This window comes from Prunus dulcis, chromosome 6, assembly GCF_902201215.1.
Source record: "Prunus dulcis chromosome 6, ALMONDv2, whole genome shotgun sequence".
Lineage (NCBI taxonomy): Eukaryota > Viridiplantae > Streptophyta > Magnoliopsida > Rosales > Rosaceae > Prunus > Prunus dulcis.
Genome location: NC_047655.1, coordinates 2,722,836 through 2,743,259, shown reverse-complemented (window position 1 = coordinate 2,743,259; position 20,424 = coordinate 2,722,836). Strand labels below are relative to the sequence as shown.

Here is a 20,424-nt window from a genome sequence, read left to right as displayed (position 1 = left end):
TTTTGATCCGTTCATCCAATGAGTTTTGTAGACAGAATTCTTACAACATGTGGGGCCCTTTTCAACATGTGGGCTCCACACTCAATTATTTACAACACTCCCCCTTGGAGACCACAAATGATATGGAATATGTCTCGTTAAAAACCTTGCCAGTAAAAACCCAGTGAGACAAAAACTGGTCGAAGAAAAAAAGAGTACATAACCATGCGTAACATAAAATTCTGTGTATATTGACATGCGTGCGACACTGCCTCGTTAAAACCTTGCCAGGAAAAACCCAGTGGGATAAAAACCTGATGAAGGAAAAAGAGTACAGTGTATGAAAGTCTTTATGAATACCATGCTCCCCCTGATGAATATCTCCCCCTGAAAACTTCATGACTAACTGTTTCCAGTAAGCGACCATAGAGATTTCCAGAGTCCGCATATCTAATAACACTTGGGCTATTTATAATTTCACTCAAAAAAAATATGCCCGTATATGGTGTTATGCTTAGATAGCATCAAATATGCCTCACATCATCCAAAATGATGGAGTTGAGCTCTATCTGGAAAATACGATGTCCGGTCCAATATACTTCCGGAAAATCCTTAAAGTGTCCAACGGATAATCCTCATAAAAATGCTTCAATACTTTCTTAGTATAAGCAATAATCTCGTTGGCATAATGCTTGATCTTTCAGTCGAGACAAATATTTCTGGAACTCTTGAGAAGCTTTAATGTGTTTGCAAACATATTAATGTACTCACTGAGGCAATTTATGCATATTAGTATTGATTACGGATTTTGTGCTTCAGGCACATGTCATTCAGGGACTTGCTTCATGCAATTTCAATCCTTTCAAGGATTTTGTTTAAAGGGATTAAACTTTATGACACATTATATAGCTTTAACCCAGCTATTTATACATCTTTTAGGGAATCACTTCAGGTGATATGCTTTGTGCATTTAATAACCCTTAAAGATAACATGTTGGTCTCCGTAAATGTGCAATAAGGGGGCACAATTGAATTTGTAAATATGGAGAAAACCCAACATTCCTTGTTTCTGCCAGAAACATTGTGTCATACAAAGTAGGTATATTCCCTTTTATTACGAACACCCAAGTATAACTTTCAGTATTAACAAATTTTGGGGTTCGTACTGTGGGTTTGTTCTTTCACGTTCATTCTCATCTATAATGGAATTGCCTCATTCCATTTTGGCCAATGATATTGTCGACATTTAATAATTGAGCGTGGTTCCAATCAACACAGCCCATTGATGATTTGAGTAGCTACTCCAAAATCAAAATTTGTCATTCATCAATTCATGATCCCACCATTCTCATGTGCATGCGCATGCATCAATTATAAGCATTTCTTTGCTTTTGGGTACCCAAGCCACTGCAGGGGGCTTTTATTATGTGAGAATGTGGATTATAACCTCCAATGGGGCGTTATGTTATAGTAGGGCGTGGATAATCTCCATTTAGGGAGTTGGAACATTTAGAACCATATATCTGTCATGCTGCAGGCATGCCACAGATTAATACATACATGTCAATTAATTTCTGGGACTTTAACCCATACAATTTGCTACGCATTAGGCGTGCACAATATCAATATTGACATGTCAAGGGATTGTCCTTTCGGGACTTCAATCCACATCATTTGCTACGCCACAGGCGTGCATCATATTGATCACTGCTATACCCATATTTTGTTCTTATGGGACTTTAATTTGTGCAGTGTATTATCAATGTATCCAACTTGCAATTTGTAAAATTTGCATTAATAATTCATGGATACATACAAGCCATTCTTTTGGAATGGACTTATCTCCCCATTTGGTTACCTTTCAAGATAAAATATCAAATAAGTATATAAGCATAAAATAACACAAGTATTGCTTACATCCTTAGGTGGGAGAAACTTTTCTCAAGTATCATTCAAGCTTGTATCGGCCCAGTAAATGTAGTGCTTGATGATCTAGTTATATCCTGCAAAAGCAAAATCACAATTCTTTTCTCTGTCAATAACTCTCAGAGTTAGGATCACTTCATGGATTCTTTCTTCAGATGTTCATTCTAAAGAAATAAAATCTCTTATGAACAGAGAGTTGCAAAAGAGAAAAAATGCAAAAAAAATTGTGATGTTGATGCAAGATAAGGTAAGCAATCAGGGAAGGAAGCTGGTGGGAGCAGAAAACAAGCTCTCAATTCTCCTAGTCTAGAAGGACCTCAGGAGATTAGAGCACAAGGGCGCCTTCACAATTCCCTGATCTTGCAGAAACATGATCAGGGATAGTCTTGCTTCCTGAATGGATGATCAGAGATAGTCTTGCTTCTCAGGCATATTAAGTGCTTAATGATAAGAAAAACAAGTAGATATAGCATCATTTTGTATGGGAAAACTGGATGTCTTCTACAAAGAAAATTTCGTTAGTAACACATTTATACACAAATACAATGAATAGGTAGAACCGGTGAATTTCAAATTAACCATAGGAAAAAAATGCGAGATTCTCGGGATACTTTTGAAAAAGTAGCTCCGTGAAATCCGTAAAGCAAGATCGGCTTTGAAAATAATACTTGAAAACGCCGAAAGTGCCGACAGGAATTATCAGAGGCCACGTGAAGTTTTGGACTCTTGCGAAAGAAAAAGATAATGTGGGGATTCGAGAAGATATTGGAATCATGAAAAGTTGCCACATTTTCGTCTATAGATATTGCCTTTGCAAAACTTGATTGGAGCAACTGCGTTTCAACTCAACTTCCTTCATTTTCTGAAACTTTAGTTTTTGTAAAACTTCCTTTGAAACCTTCTTAAAATGGCTTCCTCTTCTTCCTGCCCAAATAATTTCAATTTAAATGATGCTCCCACAACAACCAGTGACCCCAAAGTTTGGCGTCCATCCTTTGTATCCCAAAATCGTCATCTCACAGTTAATGATTCTGTGATGATGAATGATGCTACTGCTGTCACAGTAGCTAGGAATTTCATTATTCCAATGGATGAAATGTTGTTGACAGGGAGGTCTGAGGAAGAGGCTATTGAGGACTCAATGGCTTTTAGCATTCAGAGTGCTGCTTCTGTTTCTAACATGGCTGATCGTTTGCGTGCTAGAGCAAACGAGGTTCAGAAGCTAACAACTGAAAATTTCTCTCTTCAAAAAATGCTTCATGAGTCTCAAAAGGAGGTTGAGAAACTCAAAGGAGAGAATAATTCCTTGTTGAAACTGGTGAGTTCGTACTCTGCTGATACACTGAGAAAGCTAGACATGCTGCAGGTCTCAAATGAAAAAATTTTGGGAGACCATGAGAGGCTCATGGCTAGGCTTAAGAAGCGCCGTCCTCTTCCTTCAGAGGCTTCCAGAACATAATGTAATTTTATAGATTTTACAGGGCCTGCACTTTCATTGCAGGTGTAAAAATCTATCTGTTGTATGTTCCTTTCCTTTTATAATAATAATTGCGCACATTCTTAAACTTGCATATGTGGTTTTTACGTCTTTTCAAAATGACGGTCTGGAACCTTGTGCCTTATAGGTTCAAATAACCACATCAAATCTCTCATATTTCCATGCATGTGAGCCCAGAACTTTTGGTCTGGGTTAAACCCAAACTCATAATTTATTAGCCATTTTCAAATGGACATGAAATATGAATTGAATAAAAGCTACGATAATATCTCAATATAGTAGTGAAGAACATTAACTACTATATACCCACAACTTCAAGTTTTAGGATCTCTCATATATTTGGATCCATGGGCTTCCGGCCCAGATATAACAAAATATGTGGGGAGCCTCAATTCATCATTTGAGGTTTATATTGATATTATCCATTTCGCGGTGTATTCTTAACAACCGGAATTCACAAAATATATTTCTTCCTTGAGGTGTCGATTATAACAAAATCGAACTTTATTAAATTCATCATCTTCTTATGCCAAAGAAATATGTGGTGTACCACAATTTGCAATAATACCTCAAGGGTTGTCCATTTAATTGTTGGAACTTTAGGTTCTCAACACTGTTAGATTTTGAACTTCAGGCCAAAATCACATATTCTCATGGTATGGACATTTTTACAATTTTCTATACATATTTCGGGACTTCAAGCCCTTACATAATTGTCCATATTTTGAGGAACTTCTGGCATCTCATTTAATTTTCATCCATGAGTTTAAGGAACTGCAGGTTCCCTTTTGTATATAGTGACGGTTTACCCAAAATGGTTAATATTTATGCATACGTCACTATTCATGTGAATAGTACTATTCATCAATCATGAATACATATCTATTCATATGTGCAGTACATTTGCCAGTACAGTTATTATTCATGTGTACGGCACTTTTAACCAATACGGTACTGTTACATCATTAAGGAAACCCAGGTCCTTATTCACATGTCAGGGATCAAGGACCCTTAAGTCCGATCACATGTTTACAAATATAGTACCGGAGAGCCTGCCAGCTCTCATATCAATATCATCATCAAGGATCTTCAAGTCCTGATGTAAATGTATGATGAGGATCAAGGAACTTCTGGTCCTGATCTGTATTCTGTAAAAACTCATCATACAACACAATTAATCCATAAAATAAATTTACCGTTTAAATAAATTACTTGTATGGACGTTAATCCCGCACCATACTTTAAATGTGCGGTAAAGTAAATTCATAAATTAAATTGCTGTATGGACGTTAATCCCGCACCATACTTGTAAATGTGCGGTAAAGTAAACGTGCTTGTATGGGCACTAATTCTGCTCCATACATTTAAATGACAGTAAAGGCGTGGACGATAAACCCGCACCACCCTTTAAAGTAAATTTACGATAAAGTAAATGTGCTTGTATGGGCACTAATTCTGCTCCATACATTTAAATGACAGTAAAGGCGTGGACGATAAACCCGCACCACCCGATAAAGTAAATGTCAGTAAATGTCAGTAGTAAATTTACGATAAAGTAAATGTCAGTAAATGTCAGTAAAGGCGTGGACGATAAACCCGCACCACCCTTTAAAGTAAATACTGTCGTATGGGTAATAAACCTACACCATACCATAAATAAAATAAATGTGCAGTAAAGTAAAGACAATTATTTGTGGGTTCATATCAACACCACAATTAAATAATATAGTAGATAATATTATTATATTGATATATTATTAAATTCTGTAGGTATTTTAATAATGTAATTAATTAAAAGAGATAAAGTGAGGCAGAGTACTTATCTCTTTATTTCGATCAAAGTGACTTTTGGTAGAATCTCTCGGGACACAAACGATAATGATGAGACGAAAGTATCTCCACTAAATCGAGTTGGTGCCAGCCATCATCCATTCATCTTTGCATGCCTTTGTCTACCGCCAAAAGCAAAAGCAAAAACAAGAAAAAGAAATAATTAATTGTTATTGTATCTGGGGGATTTACAGGTTTTGCATGATGATCTCGAACCGTAAGCGGCTGCAGCAGCAGCTGCACCATGCCCGCAAGCCAATCACTCCCAGTCTCACAAGGCCTTCAAGATCCATTAACTGAGCAGCCAGGCCTGCACAGGAGGCTTTCTTCTCTCTCCCTCAAGCTACAACCCATCTTTGCTCAAGATCTAACTGAGGTCTCGGTAGCTTTAGCATCTCTTAGCGCATTAAGGGCAATCTTTTGAGCTGTCTCTCTCTGCTGCACAGCTTCACAAGAATTGGCCGGCTGCAAGATCATGGGATGTAGCTCCCAAACTGGTTTGTTGGTAGTTACTGAGAGATGTTGGTTTGGTGGATTTTGGCAGAGAGTCAATCACATGCTCTCTGTGAAAGAAACAGAGCTTATGTTTTTCTTTGTGTTTTCTTTGGCTGGTATTCATCATAGAATTCTGCTGGAATTGTTGAAAGCAAAATCGTGCTGATAACGTGTTATAAATCTGGAGAATTGAGGAGAGAAAAATGGAGAGGAAATTGAGATAGAGAATTCGTGATCTCATTATTCAAGATTTTGATCTGTTCATCCAATGAGTTTTGTAGACAGAATTCTTACAACATGTGGGGCCCTTTCCAACATGTGGGCTCCACACTCAATTATTTACAACACATATTTTAAATGACAGTAAAGGCGTGGACGATTATTCCGCACCACCCTTTAAAGTAGGTTAATTTGCTGTAAAGTAAATTCACAAATTAAATTGCTGTATGGACGTTAATGCCGCACCATACTTTAAATGACAGTAAAGGAGACAGAGGAATAACCACATAGTGTTGAGTTGAAAAATTTCAGAAATAAAAGGAGAGACTATCGTGCTGATAACGTGTTATAAAATAACCTGAGATATGTGCGGATATTGAGCTGTACGTAAAATAGATAAGACACAGCTTTTAACGAGGTTCGGCTATGCCTACGTCCTCGGAGAGCAGCAGCTGTAACCTTTCACTATAAAAATCTGTGGCTACAACTTTAGTGTTTACAACATATGTGGCTCACTGAATTTTCTCTCTAGGAAAATTTCTCTCTGCTTTCTCTTCTCTCTTTTCTTTCTTTTTCTTCTTCTCTCTTTCTTTCCGTTTCTCTTCTTATTTATAGGCTGAGAAAATCACTATTCATCACTATTCATCACTATTCACCCGTGACAGACAAACTCTATCAAAGCCGCCAAATGAACAGTAATGAATAGTGAATGAACAGTAATGAATAGTTAGTGGGCTCCACATAAAGACTTTTATAACACTTTTTTCTTTTTGAGGACTTTTTCTATTTATAGGGGCAACAATATACTAAACTCATACACACTACACAAATGCTAAGACTTGAGCCCGAGACCTTGCTTGAGAAGCAATTTCTCGAAATCACTACACTAGTGGATCCTTTGCATCTTAATCTCTCTTTTAGGATATTGATCCACAACTTAAATAAATAAATAAATAAGATAAAAACAAGAAAATAGTCACATTGGGGCTTAGGCCCCTAGTTGCAAGCCCAAATGGAGCTTGGATCATCAAAACTTGGGCAATCTCTGTGATTATTTGGGCCGTGGGCACCGATTTCTTCCTCAAAGAAATGGCGGGAGAAGGTGGCACTGTACTGGTAATTGCTTTAATCAATTAATTTTGAGGCCACATATATTATCTACTTAATGCCCTCAAAACCTCAAACGCCAAAAAAAAAAGCTCAAAAACTCAAAAAGCATTTCTTTCTCCCTGGTCCTGAACTACACTAATCGTCTCAAACGGAAAAGCTGATAAAATGATAAAAATGCAGTCCATGCAGGCCGTTCTCAAGGTGACGAGCTTATCTTCTTCTTCCTTTTTTAATCTTTAAAAGGAAAATTCAATTTTAGTCATTTTGTAGTTTTTCAATTTTTGTTTTTTGTGTATAGCAATACTTTGGGTTTTCTTCATTTCGGCCATACCAAAAGGACGTGATAGATAAAATCATAGAGGGAAACGACTCATTGATTGTCATGGCCACTGGAAGCGGCAAGTCCTTGTGGTAAAGCCTCCTCCTTTTTCTCTATCGTTTTAGTAGGCTTTCAGAACTGTTAGATTTATTGGGTTGATTTTTGACAGCTATCAAGTGCCTCCTTTGGTTGTTGGAAAGACTGGTGTGGTTGTGAGCCCTCTTATATCCTTAATGCAGGATCAGGTGAACTAAGCTTGTTGCTTTTGTTGTTGTTGTTGTTGATTAGTGCCTAATAATCATGTCGCTTTACTTCTGTTTATGTTCAAACTTAGTAATTAGTAATTGCATGTCATCTTAAACTTTTAAATTTTTTTTTTTTAAAGGTAATGTCTTTGAAACAACGAGGAATCAGAGCTGAGTTTATGGGAAGTAGTCAAACAGATTCCACTGTCCAGAACAGAGCTGAAAGTGGTCAATTTGATATTTTGTACATGACCCCAGAAAAGGCATGTTTGATTCCTGCCAGGTACTTTACTACTTTTATTACTTGCCGTTTACCAGTTTGAAATTTCTTCCCATGAGTGTGTGTATGATTTTGGATGAAAACTTTATAGTTTTTCCATTATCAAGATTTTTATTGACACTCGGAAGCATTATAGTGGACATTATGACGTCAATGTTATATTCTAGCATTTGTTTTCTTACAGAAATTGGTATCCTGAATCTTATGTCTTCTTTGCAGTTTCTGGTCAAAATTGCTTAGTGTTGGAATCTGTTTGTTTGCTGTTGATGAAGCACATTGCATATCGGAGTGGGGCCATGATTTCAGGTTTGATTTTTATTGCTTCTTTCTATAGTAAATCTTAATAGCTTGATTTTTGTAGACTTAGTTTATGAACTCTGGGCCTCTGGCCTGTGAAACTTGTTTTGGTATCAGTCTCAGTTATTTGACTACATGGTCATCCTTGTGATATAATCCTGCAACCTGTCTTGCTAGGAATGGGATTGAGATCAACAAATTTAGTTCCCTATTCTGATCCTATGTCAGTTTTCAGCTGAAGTTGCCTGGTCTTTTGGGTGCTTGCACTAGGGCTAGTTTCTTGTTCCCAACTTACTATTTTAATGCATGCCTTCCTTGAAAAAAGTGTCTTTTTGCTCATCTCCTAGAGGTTCATGTGTTGACTTTGTTCCTTGTAATGATTTATTTTATGCCCACAATTACCTTAATGTTATTGAGCCTGTAGTGCCAGGTTGCCATCTCTATAATATTTTCAAATAGCTCTCTCTCTACCGATTAATCATTTACCTAAATTTCTTGTGAACTTGGTACAAACTACAAATAATAATGCTCTCCACTTATTGATCATTTACCTGAATTCCGTGCACTTTTGCTCTTTACCTAGTATAATGTTTATTGTTTCTTTTTCCTATATTTGTTCCTTGTAATAATCATCTTCTGAGGATTTCTCTTTGGCGCTCTACAGGGTGGAATACAAGAAATTAGACAAGTTACGTGGCATTCTTGTTGATGTTCCATTTATTGCCTTGACTGCGACTGCTACTGAAAAGTAGGTTTCTCTCTCTCTCTCTCTGTGGGCTTCTAATGTTCTTATCAACTCTTGCTTTTCGATTCGAGTATTGCTTCATTTTACTTAACATCCTCAGAATTCAAGCAATAAAACTTACAACACACTATTGCCGTAGCAAGTTTGTATTATCTGCTTTCGATACCATATATCATAACAGAAATCTGTGTCTTCTTTTCTTGGTCTCCTTCTTGTTTCTTTAATTCTGCTGACCCTGGGAACTTCGTAAGTTAGCAGAACAAATGTATGAACTAGGAAGTGAACTGGTCTCTTATGATGTTTTTGCAATTTACTAGAGCCAAGGGAATAATGGCAGATGAATTTTTTTTGTTACTTGGCCCTTACTCTTATGATCTTTTGTAACTTAATATATATTTGACTATACTCTCTTTCCAATTGGTGAAAACTATAATAATCCTGCACCTGGATTCTCTTCGCCATTGACATTAGTTTGCTTTTAAGGCTTTTCTGTTAGGAAGACTACAATGGTTCATCTTCTCTGGTTTTAACTATTCCAGGGTTCGAACGGACATTGTTAATTCCTTGAAGATGCAAAACCCATACGTTACCATAGGCTCATTTGATCGTCCAAATCTGTTTTATGGTGTCAAGTCATTCAATCGTGGTCAATCATTTGTTCATGAGCTAGTGCAAGAAGTTTCAAAATTTGTACGCAGAGATGGTTCAACTATCATTTACTGCACAACAATTAAAGATGTTGAGCAGGTACATTCTTTATCTGCTTTATATTATACTTGACATGTGTACGGAATAAGCGTATCCTGAAATGGTCCCCAAGAATGGTTAATTGTCAATTATCCAAGAAGCATAGGACTCAAAAAGAAAAAGATAATACTTAACTGACATTTCCATATTTTGATATATTGAGCATGAATTCATTTTAGTTTACAGTGTTTTGTTTAATTATTTCCAGAAACCAAGTCAGGATGATTGTACTATTTAGGACAAAGCTAGTGCAGTTAGTTCGGTTGAACTGGAGACTCATTCTAATTATCTAGCTAAGTCAGGGATGCCTCTTTTGGTAGACCTAACGCTACATGGACACTTCAAAGTTTTCCAAGTCCCTTTTTGAAGCAATGTTATTTGGTCCAACTATCCAAGTATAACATGGGATAGCACATATAACCTACCAGGTGTTCCTAACGCATGAAATCAAGTTAGATTCATGGTTAACTAAAAGATTTTAAGGAGGGTTTTCTTAATATCTTCCTATTAATAGATCAAAATTTTAAAATGTGTGGAGTTTCATTATAAGAAGGCTCTATATCATAAACTTAATTTCGAATTTTAAGTATGAAATCTAAAATATGATAAATTCTTACCAACTCAGCCATGTTTCATTGTCCCGACATTTTATAGTTAAACGATTACCACCTATTGACATACTTATCTTTATGTATGTACTATATCTATGTTACTTATAGTTCATGATGTGTCATGTTTCTGGTAAGTTATATCAATGTCTTGTTTTATTCATGAATGTAATTTGTTAAAGAATTGGTTTATATGTCCTATAATGTTTTTCATCACCTTATCTTCACCAGGTATTCAAGTCACTCAAGGAGCTAGGTATTAAGGTTGGAACCTATCATGGTCAAATGGACAGTAAGGCTCGTGCAGAGTCCCATAGGTTATCACTTATATTCCATGTGTATTTAGAGTAGCAATTATAGTTGCTTCATGTGCTATTAGTGTAATTGTTGACTACAGCACCCTTGCCTTTCTTAACCTTGCATTGCAGCAGACTTGACATGATGCTTATTAAACTGAGTATGCTTATTATTCATTTTCATCAGATTATTTATAAGAGATGAATTAGATGTCATGGTTGCTACAATTGCTTTTGGCATGGGTATTGATAAGCCAAACATAAGGCAAGTGATACATTATGGGTGCCCAAAGAGTTTGGAGTCCTATTACCAGGAAAGTGGACGCTGCGGCAGAGATGGTGTGGCGTCTGTTTGCTGGCTTTATTACACTAGAAGTGACTTTGCAAAATCTGACTTTTATGTTGGAGAGTTACAAACAGTAAGTGTTTCTGTCATTTCTCTTGTAGGATGTCGCTAAATATGTTTCGAAGATTTTCTTTAATATTTTCCCAAATTTTCTTTAATGCAATACATGACCAAGTTATGTAACTGAATTTGTTGGTTAATTTCATTTGAAAGTGGCTTTCTTTTTGGCATGTTTTTGCTGTTAAGCTTGTGTTTGAATCCATTTCACTGCCCCCATGGTTTTTGACTGCTAATTGCCAGGAAAGTCAACGTAGAGCTGTCGTTGAGTCATTGATGGCAGCACAACAGTATTGTTTACTGACAACTTGCCGAAGGAAGTTCTTGCTTGGTCACTTTGGGGAGAAAGTTTCAGCTGATAAATGTGGTATGGGTCTTCTTTATTTATTAAAATGAATGTGTTCAAGTCTCCTTAAATATCAATGTTTAGGTTTCAACTTGTATTCATGTGTTATAGTCCGATCATCTGCCTAATTTACTCACTGCTAGCTTTTGATGCTAGGGATTTCTTTGTTAGGGAAAATTCTGGACCTTTTTTCTTATTACTAAATTAGTAGAACATGCTGGTGGTGGACATGGCAGCAATGATAAAATTTCATGTGCAACATGATTGGACTGCTTGATAGCTTGATAGTTTAATTGTCGTTTAAGTTGTTTCTCAAAATGTTTTTAAGCTACAATATTAAAATAAAAAATAATTGTTTTACAGCTATAGCATCATATCAGTATTCCACTATAAATAAGCTTTCAGCTTAAATTGAACCAATTATTATGTGATTGATTGAATTGTTCTTGTAGGCACTTGTGATAACTGCATTTCCTCAAAGAGGGAGCGGGACATGTCTAGAGAAGCATTTCTTCTAATGGCCTGCATTCAATCATGTGGGAGTAAATGGGGTCTCAATATGCCTGTAGACATTCTTCGTGGCTCTCGAGTAAGTTTTTATCTGTTTTTATTTTGAAACATATGTTTATCATTGATAAAGGTGCATAATTAGTTCATTCCTTCTTTTTGATTGGCTTTTGGTCTTTTTCATTTGTTACTTTTAGTGGCTTAAATCAAGAATCTCAAATGTAAATGTTTAGCTTTCAATGATCCAGGAGTTCAAAGAGTTGAAAATGCTTTAGTATGGATAAATTTTGCTTTGGCCTTTGATCTCATGGTCTCATTCCTATCTAAGATATTTCCTCAACTCTGCCACCCAAAAAAAATAGATAAAAAAGAGAAGCTCGGAGAAGGAGAAACTTATGTTTTTGCTAGTGATCGAGTTATGTGAGTGACAGTAGCTGACAATTGTAACTTCTTTGTTATTAAAAAAAAATAAAATAAAATAGGAGTGGAAGTTTGTAGTGTTTGATAGGCATTGCTGAAGTCTGGTTTAATTGTCACAGTTGTATACAATTAGCTTCTGTCAACCTCTGTTCTCTCTGAAAGCTCCCATTATTTTTCATTTCCTGTTTCTTTTTCAACTTTTGCGTGGTTGTTGTGTTACTGATGATAGTGACTTTTCCCTATGGCATACAGGCAAAAAAAATTATTGATCCCCAATATGACAAGCTTCCACTACATGGACTTGGGAAGGACTATTCTTCAAATTGGTGGAAAGCACTTGGTTACCAATTAATTTCATCTGGTATATGAGGACACACTTCTCAATTATAGTGAACTGTAATTAATGCACAACAAGATCTTTACAAATTATTAATACTCTATCAATGGGTCTCATTGCTCTAAGTATAATGTTTGACTTTTTAATACTTTAGTCGTATGAATGCTTAAGAAATTCACCAATTCTTATGTGTTACGTCTAGGGGTAGTTTTATAAGTTGGACTATTGGGTGTTAACGATGTAATGGGCACATTGCCTAGGATTGTAGCTTGACATGAACTTTCTACCAGTAGAATGTGGAACCAGGTTCAGATTAGTGGGTTCTGCCTTCCATATATCTGTTTATTACTGTACCCTTGGTGAGTTCCATTGGGTTATTTTGTCATTCAGTTGAAAGTTTTGTTACACTTTTGCTCCATAAAATGTAGAGTCTGGGTTGTATGACTGACATGTTTTGAAACTTGATACCTCATATATCATTTAAATAAGAGTTTACTAGGTTAGCGCTATCCTCTTTACCATTACATTGAGGTGACAATTTCACATCCCTCAGAATCATTGGTATTTGGATTGTTTTAGCTTGCAAAGGGTGTGATATAGCTTTTACTAGGACATACATATATCTATTGATGGATTTAATTTCATTCACTATGCATCTGTAGAATTTTTAGAAGTCTTAGCTATGTAGTTACAACTGATAAGTAGTGAGACTGAGAAATAAGCAGTTTGTTTTATTAACTACATAAGTTCATTGTCATTGATTATTCATCTGATTTATATGTTGAGGCTTCATGTATTCAGTTCTTGCCCTAAATGGAATTTAATTTCTCTGCATAATACAGGTTATTTGATGGAAACAGTAAATGACATATACAGAACTGTAAGGTACAGTGTTCTCTCATTTATACTGTTTTTGTAAAACGTAAAACTTTATAATGATTATTTTCCAAGTCTATGCTTTTTAATGATATTGGATGCCATCAGAAAATGACACTTCTCTGTCATCGATAATATGTTCCTTTCTCTTTTTTTAAAATTACTTTTACAAAACTCAAAAAAAATTTGATAGAATTTTTTTTCTCATGCATCAGTGTTAGTCCAAAAGGGTACCGATTTCTTAGTTCTGCTGGGCCTGATCATCAAGCACCCCTAATCTTGCCAGTGACCAGTGAAATGGTAGATGATGAGGACAATAAACATGCCTCAGGTGAAGTTGGAGAAATTAAAAGTTTGGCTACTGTGGAATGTGAAGGATTTTCAGAGGTTGGTAATTTCAGCACTATTATGTTCATTCACCTCAAATATTTGATCTTTTCATCGTTGTCTGTTGTCATCCTTGACTGTATAAATTGAGTCATTGAGAAAATGTTGGCATCAGATCTGCCCAAAAAAGTTTCTTGTTTTGCATGCCTTAACAAACACGCTATAACCATGGAAAGTTAAAAATATGATCTCTTTTCTCGACAAATCTAGTAAATCATCCTTGTCCTTTTTATTCAGTAGTTTTTCCTTTCCTTCAGCTTCCTTTGAAACGTTGCCAGAAAAATTTAGATGACTGAACCAGTGAGGCATGTGTACTTGAAAAACAACATAAAGTTGTTATGGTTGCTCTTGGCATATTGATAAATGTGGGTCCGAAGTTTTTCTTTCACATGTTTGTTTTGCATCTCTCTGTTTTATTATTTGGTCATTCATACTTTTACCTTCTTTATGCATTTTTATTGCTCTCAGGCTGAGAAACAACTCTACCACCTGCTTCTAGAAGAGAGAAGGAAGCTTGCAAGAGCCATTGGAACTGCAGCGTAGGATCTCTTTTTAGTTATATAATCAAGGCGACCAATCTAAATAATTTATTCAATAATTTGTCTAGAAAGCTTTTTTTTTTTTTTTTTAAACCAAACATTGAGTTTCATCCATATTTTTCTCTTTGCAGATATGCTATTTGTGGTGATCAAACTATCAAAAAAATTGCTTTAACAAGACCATCTACCAAAGCAAGGTTGGCAAACATTGATGGTGTCAATCAGGTATGTCTTGTAGGGGGCAATAGCAAAGCTTTCTGTATATATGACTATCACCAGTGCGATAGCAAATCATTTCTTAACCAGGATCTTAGCTTTGAGTAGCAAACTAATTAAGCCCTCGTAGTTAAACAATTTCTTTTCAAAATTGCAAATTCTTAACTATGAGGTTTTGATACATTATCAAAGTTTCACATTTATGTGAAACAGGTTTGGAGACTGATACGTCTTTTCAGTTCTGCCACACTTTTACTTATGGCTTCTAGTGCTATCCGGAATATTTACTGGACATGGGCACAACTAACTAGCCAAAAGTTTTTGGGCAGGTTTGAACACTACAGTGCCTTGCCAAGGCAAATAATAATAATTATAAACTCACAGTATATTAAATAATCTTACTGGAGTAACATGGAATTTCTACACACGCTTTAATGCATGGTTCAATTCAATACTAGAAGCATTCTTTCGGCAAGAGTTGAATTTTGTAAATGCCTGAATGTTTTTCAAATGCCTCAAAAGCAGATCAAATGTAGAGAAGTGTTGTACTTCTAAGCAAGAGAGTACATAATATGCACTAAACTTCTGCTGGTCCTTAACAATATCCTGGTTCTGTTTCCTTCACGGAACAAACAGTTGGTTGGGCTCTCATTCCACCTAGTCATAGCTTAGTGCATCCTGCAATTTTTATATATAATTGAAGATTCAATGACTTCATCCGAGAAAAAATATAAAAGGAACACCCTTTTTTTTCATTTAACTTTTCCTGCTCTTTCAACTTTTTCTAATATATATGAAGGCTAAATGTCAACTTTATATATGTTGTAGCACCTTGTAGTGGCACATGGAAACAATTTTCTGCGTATCATCCGGGATCTATCACAAGGACTAAATCTTACGTTGGATGGAGAGGCAACTGTACAAACAGCTTTTACAAGAAAAGTCTATCCAGTATCCAACCAACCAAAAAAGTTAACGCCAGCAAAGTTTGAAGCTTGGAAGATGTGGCATGAAGAGGGTCTCTCAATTCGGAAAATTGCTGTATGCTTTTCAATATTCAGTATTTACTACGGTTTATTACCTTTCTTTCATGCTTCAATCCTATGTAACTTTCAATTTTTTCAATCATAGAACTTCCCTGGTAGACCAGCTCCTATTAAAGAGCAGACTGTTCATGAATATCTGATGGAGGCTGCTCAAGAAGGATGTGAAATTGATTGGATCAGATTATGTGATGAGGTTGGGCTGACGCGTAAAATTTTCTCAGATATTCAGTGTGCCATTTCAAAGGTTGGCTCTAGTGAAAAGTTGAAGCCTATCAAGGAAGAATTACCAGAAGATGTGAGCTTCAAAACCTTTCCCTTGTTTTGGGAGTTCTCGTTTAATTATGGTGATTAATGTGTCTGTGTCACTTGAATCTATTTTTATATGCACTTAAGACTTATATATACAGGCCATTTAGTTCCAGAATCTGATTGAAACTGTTTGACTATGCCAGATAAGTTATGGACACATCAAGACTTGCCTGGCAGTGCAAAAGTATGGCATATCTCTGGACGTGATTCCATCTAACCTCCACAATGCACAAAAAGCTGGTCAACTTTTGAACAAGGAAACAGAATCGTCACCATGTTCTACTCGTACATCCCCCATGGAAGGACCTTGTGAAGCTGAAACCTTGGTCCAAAACTCAGTTGCAACCTTGGGTGAAAATGAAGAAACTGCTTCTGTTCCCTTAACCTGGGGACAAACAGTGAAGCTACCCAAAGTACATTTTGAGGATGCACTCTCAAAGAAACGCCAAAAACTAAGTAGTCCAGATGACGGAAATTCTATTGCATTGAAGGCAACAGAGAGTTCCTTATTCAATTGGCTTAAGAACAAAGATGGGGTAAGTCAACTTAGTCAAATGAAAATATTTATCATCCTCACTCGTTGACAGCATGGCAATGTAAAAACTAAATAACAAAAACGTGAATGCTTTGCAGGTTACTCTCGCAGAGATTTTGGAGCACTTCAATGGATCTGAAGAGAAATCTGTCATTGATCTACTCAGTTGTCTTGAAGGTGACTTTCTGATATATAGAAAGAACAACATGTATATGATCATCTAATTCTCCTTTTTTTTTAAGGTTGTCAAATTGCTTAATGGACTTGTCCTTTGAAACATGTTTTGGTTACTTGATAGCGAGAGACAATATGATTATAATTTATTTGCAATGTTCAGCAGCTGCTGTTCTTTCTTTCCCTTTTCAGTAGACCTGAAATTTGAACTTGATATGAAAATAACACAACAATCTAAAGTTAGAAAAAGGTAAACTGTTTGAATCAGATTTCACATCTCTAAAACTCATCTGATCCGTATCCGTACAAGTGGTCATACTTGTATCAAAGATGTGGTTCATAATGTGATCCCCTATAATATTACCCAAGGCAAGGAAAAAAATAATGATAGAAAGTAATGAGCAATACTGGATTTGATACAGGCAGCATTGTGCATTCTTACCAATAAGAGAACACAGTGGATGCAACTAGTTAAGCAAAGCAGTATCCATTACATTCTTCCTAGTTAAAGCAGAAGCTGCATGACATTTAGTGCCAAATAATTGAAGGGTAGGTCAGAAACAACGGGTTAAATTCAAAAATTATGGGCCCTACCTACATAAAAACAGGAGAGGCCAGATTGGAACCAACAGAAGTGTTAATAACCTCCTGCGTTTTTTCCCAACCCCCGCCAAAAAAATCAAAATGGAAAGTGTTACTCCCTATGCAAAGCATCGTCCAGCTCCACTTCCATGCCTACCCGATTCTTAATCGAGGCACTCGCATGTAGAGGTGTGCCGCATTTTTTCTGTATCTCTTTGAATCTTTCAACATCAAAATTATGCCTCTTGATGAGTTTCCTCTGCCTCCTGAGAAAAAGCCTCTTCATCAGATCTTGGTAAGTCGGATCTCTTGAAGTGATCAAGAAGTAGGCATAGCCTATGCCTATGCAAGTTGTTGTTGTGAAATATGCAAGTGGTTCCACTACATCCCACGAGAAGTCCCAATAGGTTAGCCTGAAAAAGAGCCCGAGTTGTGCCACAACTAGCACCAGACCGGACCAGAGAATGCGCCGAACCTGCTTATGTGCCTGCACATCAATTTCTTCCTTCTTCTCCTGCAGCACCTTTAACTCCTCCCACATGGGGTCATCTTCAGGAGTCAGGACAAGGGGTACTGCTCTTTGAACCAGCTCCACAACCTGAACATTTAGGAATGAAATGGAGCAGCACGAGTCAACATAACGTAAGGCCTTCGAAAATATATATTTGTATTTAAGAAAACTCTCAAGACTAGCTCAAATTCTTCTCATCTTTTAAAAACACTAGACCACAACATGGACATAATTGGAATCTCTGCATTAGACTTGAAAGATGAGAAGTCTAAACACCACATAAAACTGCCAAAGTACTAATGTAAAAATTCAAAATCACAATCACAGACGTGGAACAATAGAAGCTAAAAGCACATAGATTGAACCCCAAAAGAACTATCAAAATACTATGTTGCGTTTGGTGAAGACAAGTTGCTGGGATCTGCCCAAATTCCGAAGCACAGGGGGAAACAATAGGAACCTCTTTATAGTCAGAGATTTATTTGAGCTTTTTGATGGGGTACTAAGACCTAACAGGGTAGTTAATTTACACTAAAACCTGGTGCATCTCCTCCTACGCTTGGTAGTATTGAATTTATAAAGTTTTCATCTTTGAAAATAATTCTCATTTAGTTTCCTTTTCCTTCAATTTGTAGGTCTAAAGAGATAAAGACCCAACATGTGATCCTCTGTGCACTTGATAATCCCGTAATCACAGCTTTAAAATTTAAAGCATCAACGTAAAAACCGAAAAGGTCAAGGGAATACTGGGGAAAAGAATTGAAGAGGGGCCAGCCGGAGGGCCAACCAATGCAAATACGGATAAACGTGTCCCAAACCTTTTTTCCAAGAGGCGAAGGCATCACTCAGTGTTCTTAAAACTAAAAGGGCCAATGAGAAAAGCATAATATGACATAAGTTGAAAGTTAAATTTCGTTTAAGCTATAAATTAGAACTAGTTGGAGGTGGCATACCCTATTAGGATGAAGGAGGACCTTGTCCCGAAAGAGAAGGATTACACCAGCCTCATCAAGCACTCGAGCAAAAGCTGCAGCCTCCTCTGGAGATCTGGCAACCCCAATGCTTTGACAGGCCTCAATAAGATCAGAATATGGTATGGCCTCTTTTCCTTCAGCACCAAGCCTCATCTTCAAAGCCTCCACATTGACAAGCCTCATCAGCCTCTTGGCCTCTGCAAAAGATATGGTCTCTCCTCCTCCTCCTCCTCCTCCTCCTCTGTTGATCTCTCCTGCTCCATTAAAATCATCAGAAGATGACAGTGTCCTTCTGGGTATAAGTGATGATGAAGATATTGCCGGATTTGTCAACAACCCACATTCTTGTTTTGCAAAACCCTTTAATCCAAACACCTGCCCAATACATGGGAAGGGGCTGTTGGGCTTCCCAAGGTGGTTGCTACCAACCACTTGCTTCATCACCATACCACTGCTTCTCCACCATCTCCACATTCTGTCCAAAGATTTAAGCTTTCACTCACCTGTCTGTCAACTCACAGCTATATATATGTATATATATCGCCTATTGCCCTATTGCCTATTGCATATTTCCCAACTTATGGCTACCAATCCATCAATTGGTTTTGGGATTTTCACGATCTCCGATTTGGAGTTTGAGTGGTCTGAAAACAAAGAAGGAAAGACAAACAATCTTTAATTAAAACAAGCCATGGGGATAGTTGAATAAATAATAAAGAGGGTAGGCGAGTAAGGTAAGGCAAAAACACTGCAGTTTACAAGGCAAGGAAGCAAAAACGGACCGCCAAAAACGTTGGTCCATATGTTTTCCCCTTGCAAAGAAAAAACCTAAAAAATTGGGTCTTGCTTTTATGATTTTTGTTTTGGGTGGTGTGTCGATAAATCTAGCAACCAATATGGACTCTCTGTCTCTGTCTCTCTCGCTGGTTCAACGTTCCAACTAACAGCCTCGGCCTCTCACGCACAAATTACACACAAAACACACTGAAACTGTGACTTTTTAATTGACCCAAATCGTATAGGAAGATGTATTGGATTCGGATTTGGACAGATGGAAAGTTGGAATCTTTATCTTATGTGCGCAGTGCACCGACCAAGAAGTTTCTCCTTTTTTTTTCCCCTGGGTTTGGGTTTTGGGTTTTGTGTGTTGTGGGCTCTGCTTTTATCACCCCTTCTTTCTTATTACGCGGCGCTTGCAACCGACTTCCCCTTTCTTACATCACATGACTTGCCGTTTTCGGTCGTATAATTATTAGTTTTTTCCATATCTATAGGAAAACTCTTCTTTTCTTAACGCTTTCTTTTTCTTTCTCAGTCAGAACTTTCTTAGTAATACTAACTCTTTCAATTTCATTATTTTATGTGCTAAGAGCAAAAAACCCCTCAAGGTTTAGGGTCATTCTTAATCTAGACTCCCGGGTTTTAATTTTATCAATTTACACCCTAACATTTTAGGATTCGATCAATTTACATATTCTGTTAATTTGACCGCTAGTCTTTTGTTAAATTGATGATCAATTTACATATTCTGTTAATTTGACCGCTAGTCTTATGTTAAATTGATGATGTGGCAAGTGAGGAATCCGTTTTTGTGCTGATGTGTCATTAAAATAATAATATATCCATAAATAATACAACCATAATATTATTTTTTTAAACTAATATTTT

At 36.7% G+C, this 20,424-nt stretch overlaps 2 protein-coding genes across 3 annotated transcripts; one reads left to right on the top strand and one right to left on the bottom strand.

Moving 5' to 3' along the window:
• Positions 1-7,146: 7,146 nt before the first annotated feature.
• On the top strand, positions 7,147-16,854 carry LOC117630762 (ATP-dependent DNA helicase RecQ-like). The gene is made up of 20 exons (XM_034363527.1): positions 7,147-7,258; positions 7,356-7,468; positions 7,546-7,621; positions 7,762-7,904; positions 8,121-8,207; positions 8,863-8,946; positions 9,483-9,690; positions 10,530-10,615; positions 10,782-11,013; positions 11,241-11,364; positions 11,796-11,932; positions 12,523-12,631; positions 13,450-13,492; positions 13,699-13,870; positions 14,339-14,409; positions 14,541-14,634; positions 15,454-15,666; positions 15,757-15,966; positions 16,124-16,516; positions 16,614-16,854. The coding sequence occupies exons 1-20, from the start codon at positions 7,223-7,225 to the stop codon at positions 16,737-16,739; spliced, it is 2,757 nt and encodes a 918-aa protein (XP_034219418.1). The 5' UTR covers positions 7,147-7,222; the 3' UTR covers positions 16,740-16,854.
• Positions 16,855-17,077: 223 nt separating this feature from the next.
• LOC117630763 (calcium uniporter protein 6, mitochondrial-like) lies at positions 17,078-19,899 on the bottom strand. 2 transcript variants are annotated; one of them, XM_034363529.1, is made up of 3 exons: positions 19,539-19,899; positions 18,736-19,400; positions 17,078-17,869 (listed from the first exon to the last, which is right to left on the bottom strand). In XM_034363529.1, exons 2-3 carry the CDS (start codon positions 19,228-19,230, stop codon positions 17,384-17,386), a joined length of 981 nt encoding a protein of 326 aa, XP_034219420.1. In that variant the 5' UTR covers positions 19,231-19,400; positions 19,539-19,899; the 3' UTR covers positions 17,078-17,383. The 2 variants fall into 2 exon arrangements, with proteins under 2 accessions (XP_034219420.1, XP_034219419.1); XM_034363528.1 differs by having other exon boundaries at positions 18,736-19,899.
• Between the last annotated feature and the right edge of the window lie 525 nt (positions 19,900-20,424).

Excerpts from the sequence above, each read along its gene's own strand:
- LOC117630762 (XM_034363527.1), top strand. The coding sequence starts at position 7,223 with ATGATAAAAATGCAGTCCATGCAGGCCGTTCTCAAG. Across the intron at positions 9,691-10,529 it reads CAATTAAAGATGTTGAGCAG|GTATTCAAGTCACTCAAGGA; the intron begins GTACATTCTTTA and ends TATCTTCACCAG. Across the intron at positions 13,871-14,338 it reads AATGTGAAGGATTTTCAGAG|GCTGAGAAACAACTCTACCA; the intron begins GTTGGTAATTTC and ends TATTGCTCTCAG.
- LOC117630763 (XM_034363528.1), bottom strand. The coding sequence starts at position 19,230 with ATGTGGAGATGGTGGAGAAGCAGTGGTATGGTGATGAAGCAAGTGGTT. Across the intron at positions 17,870-18,735 it reads TCCTCCTTCATCCTAATAGG|GTTGTGGAGCTGGTTCAAAG; the intron begins GTATGCCACCTC and ends CTAAATGTTCAG.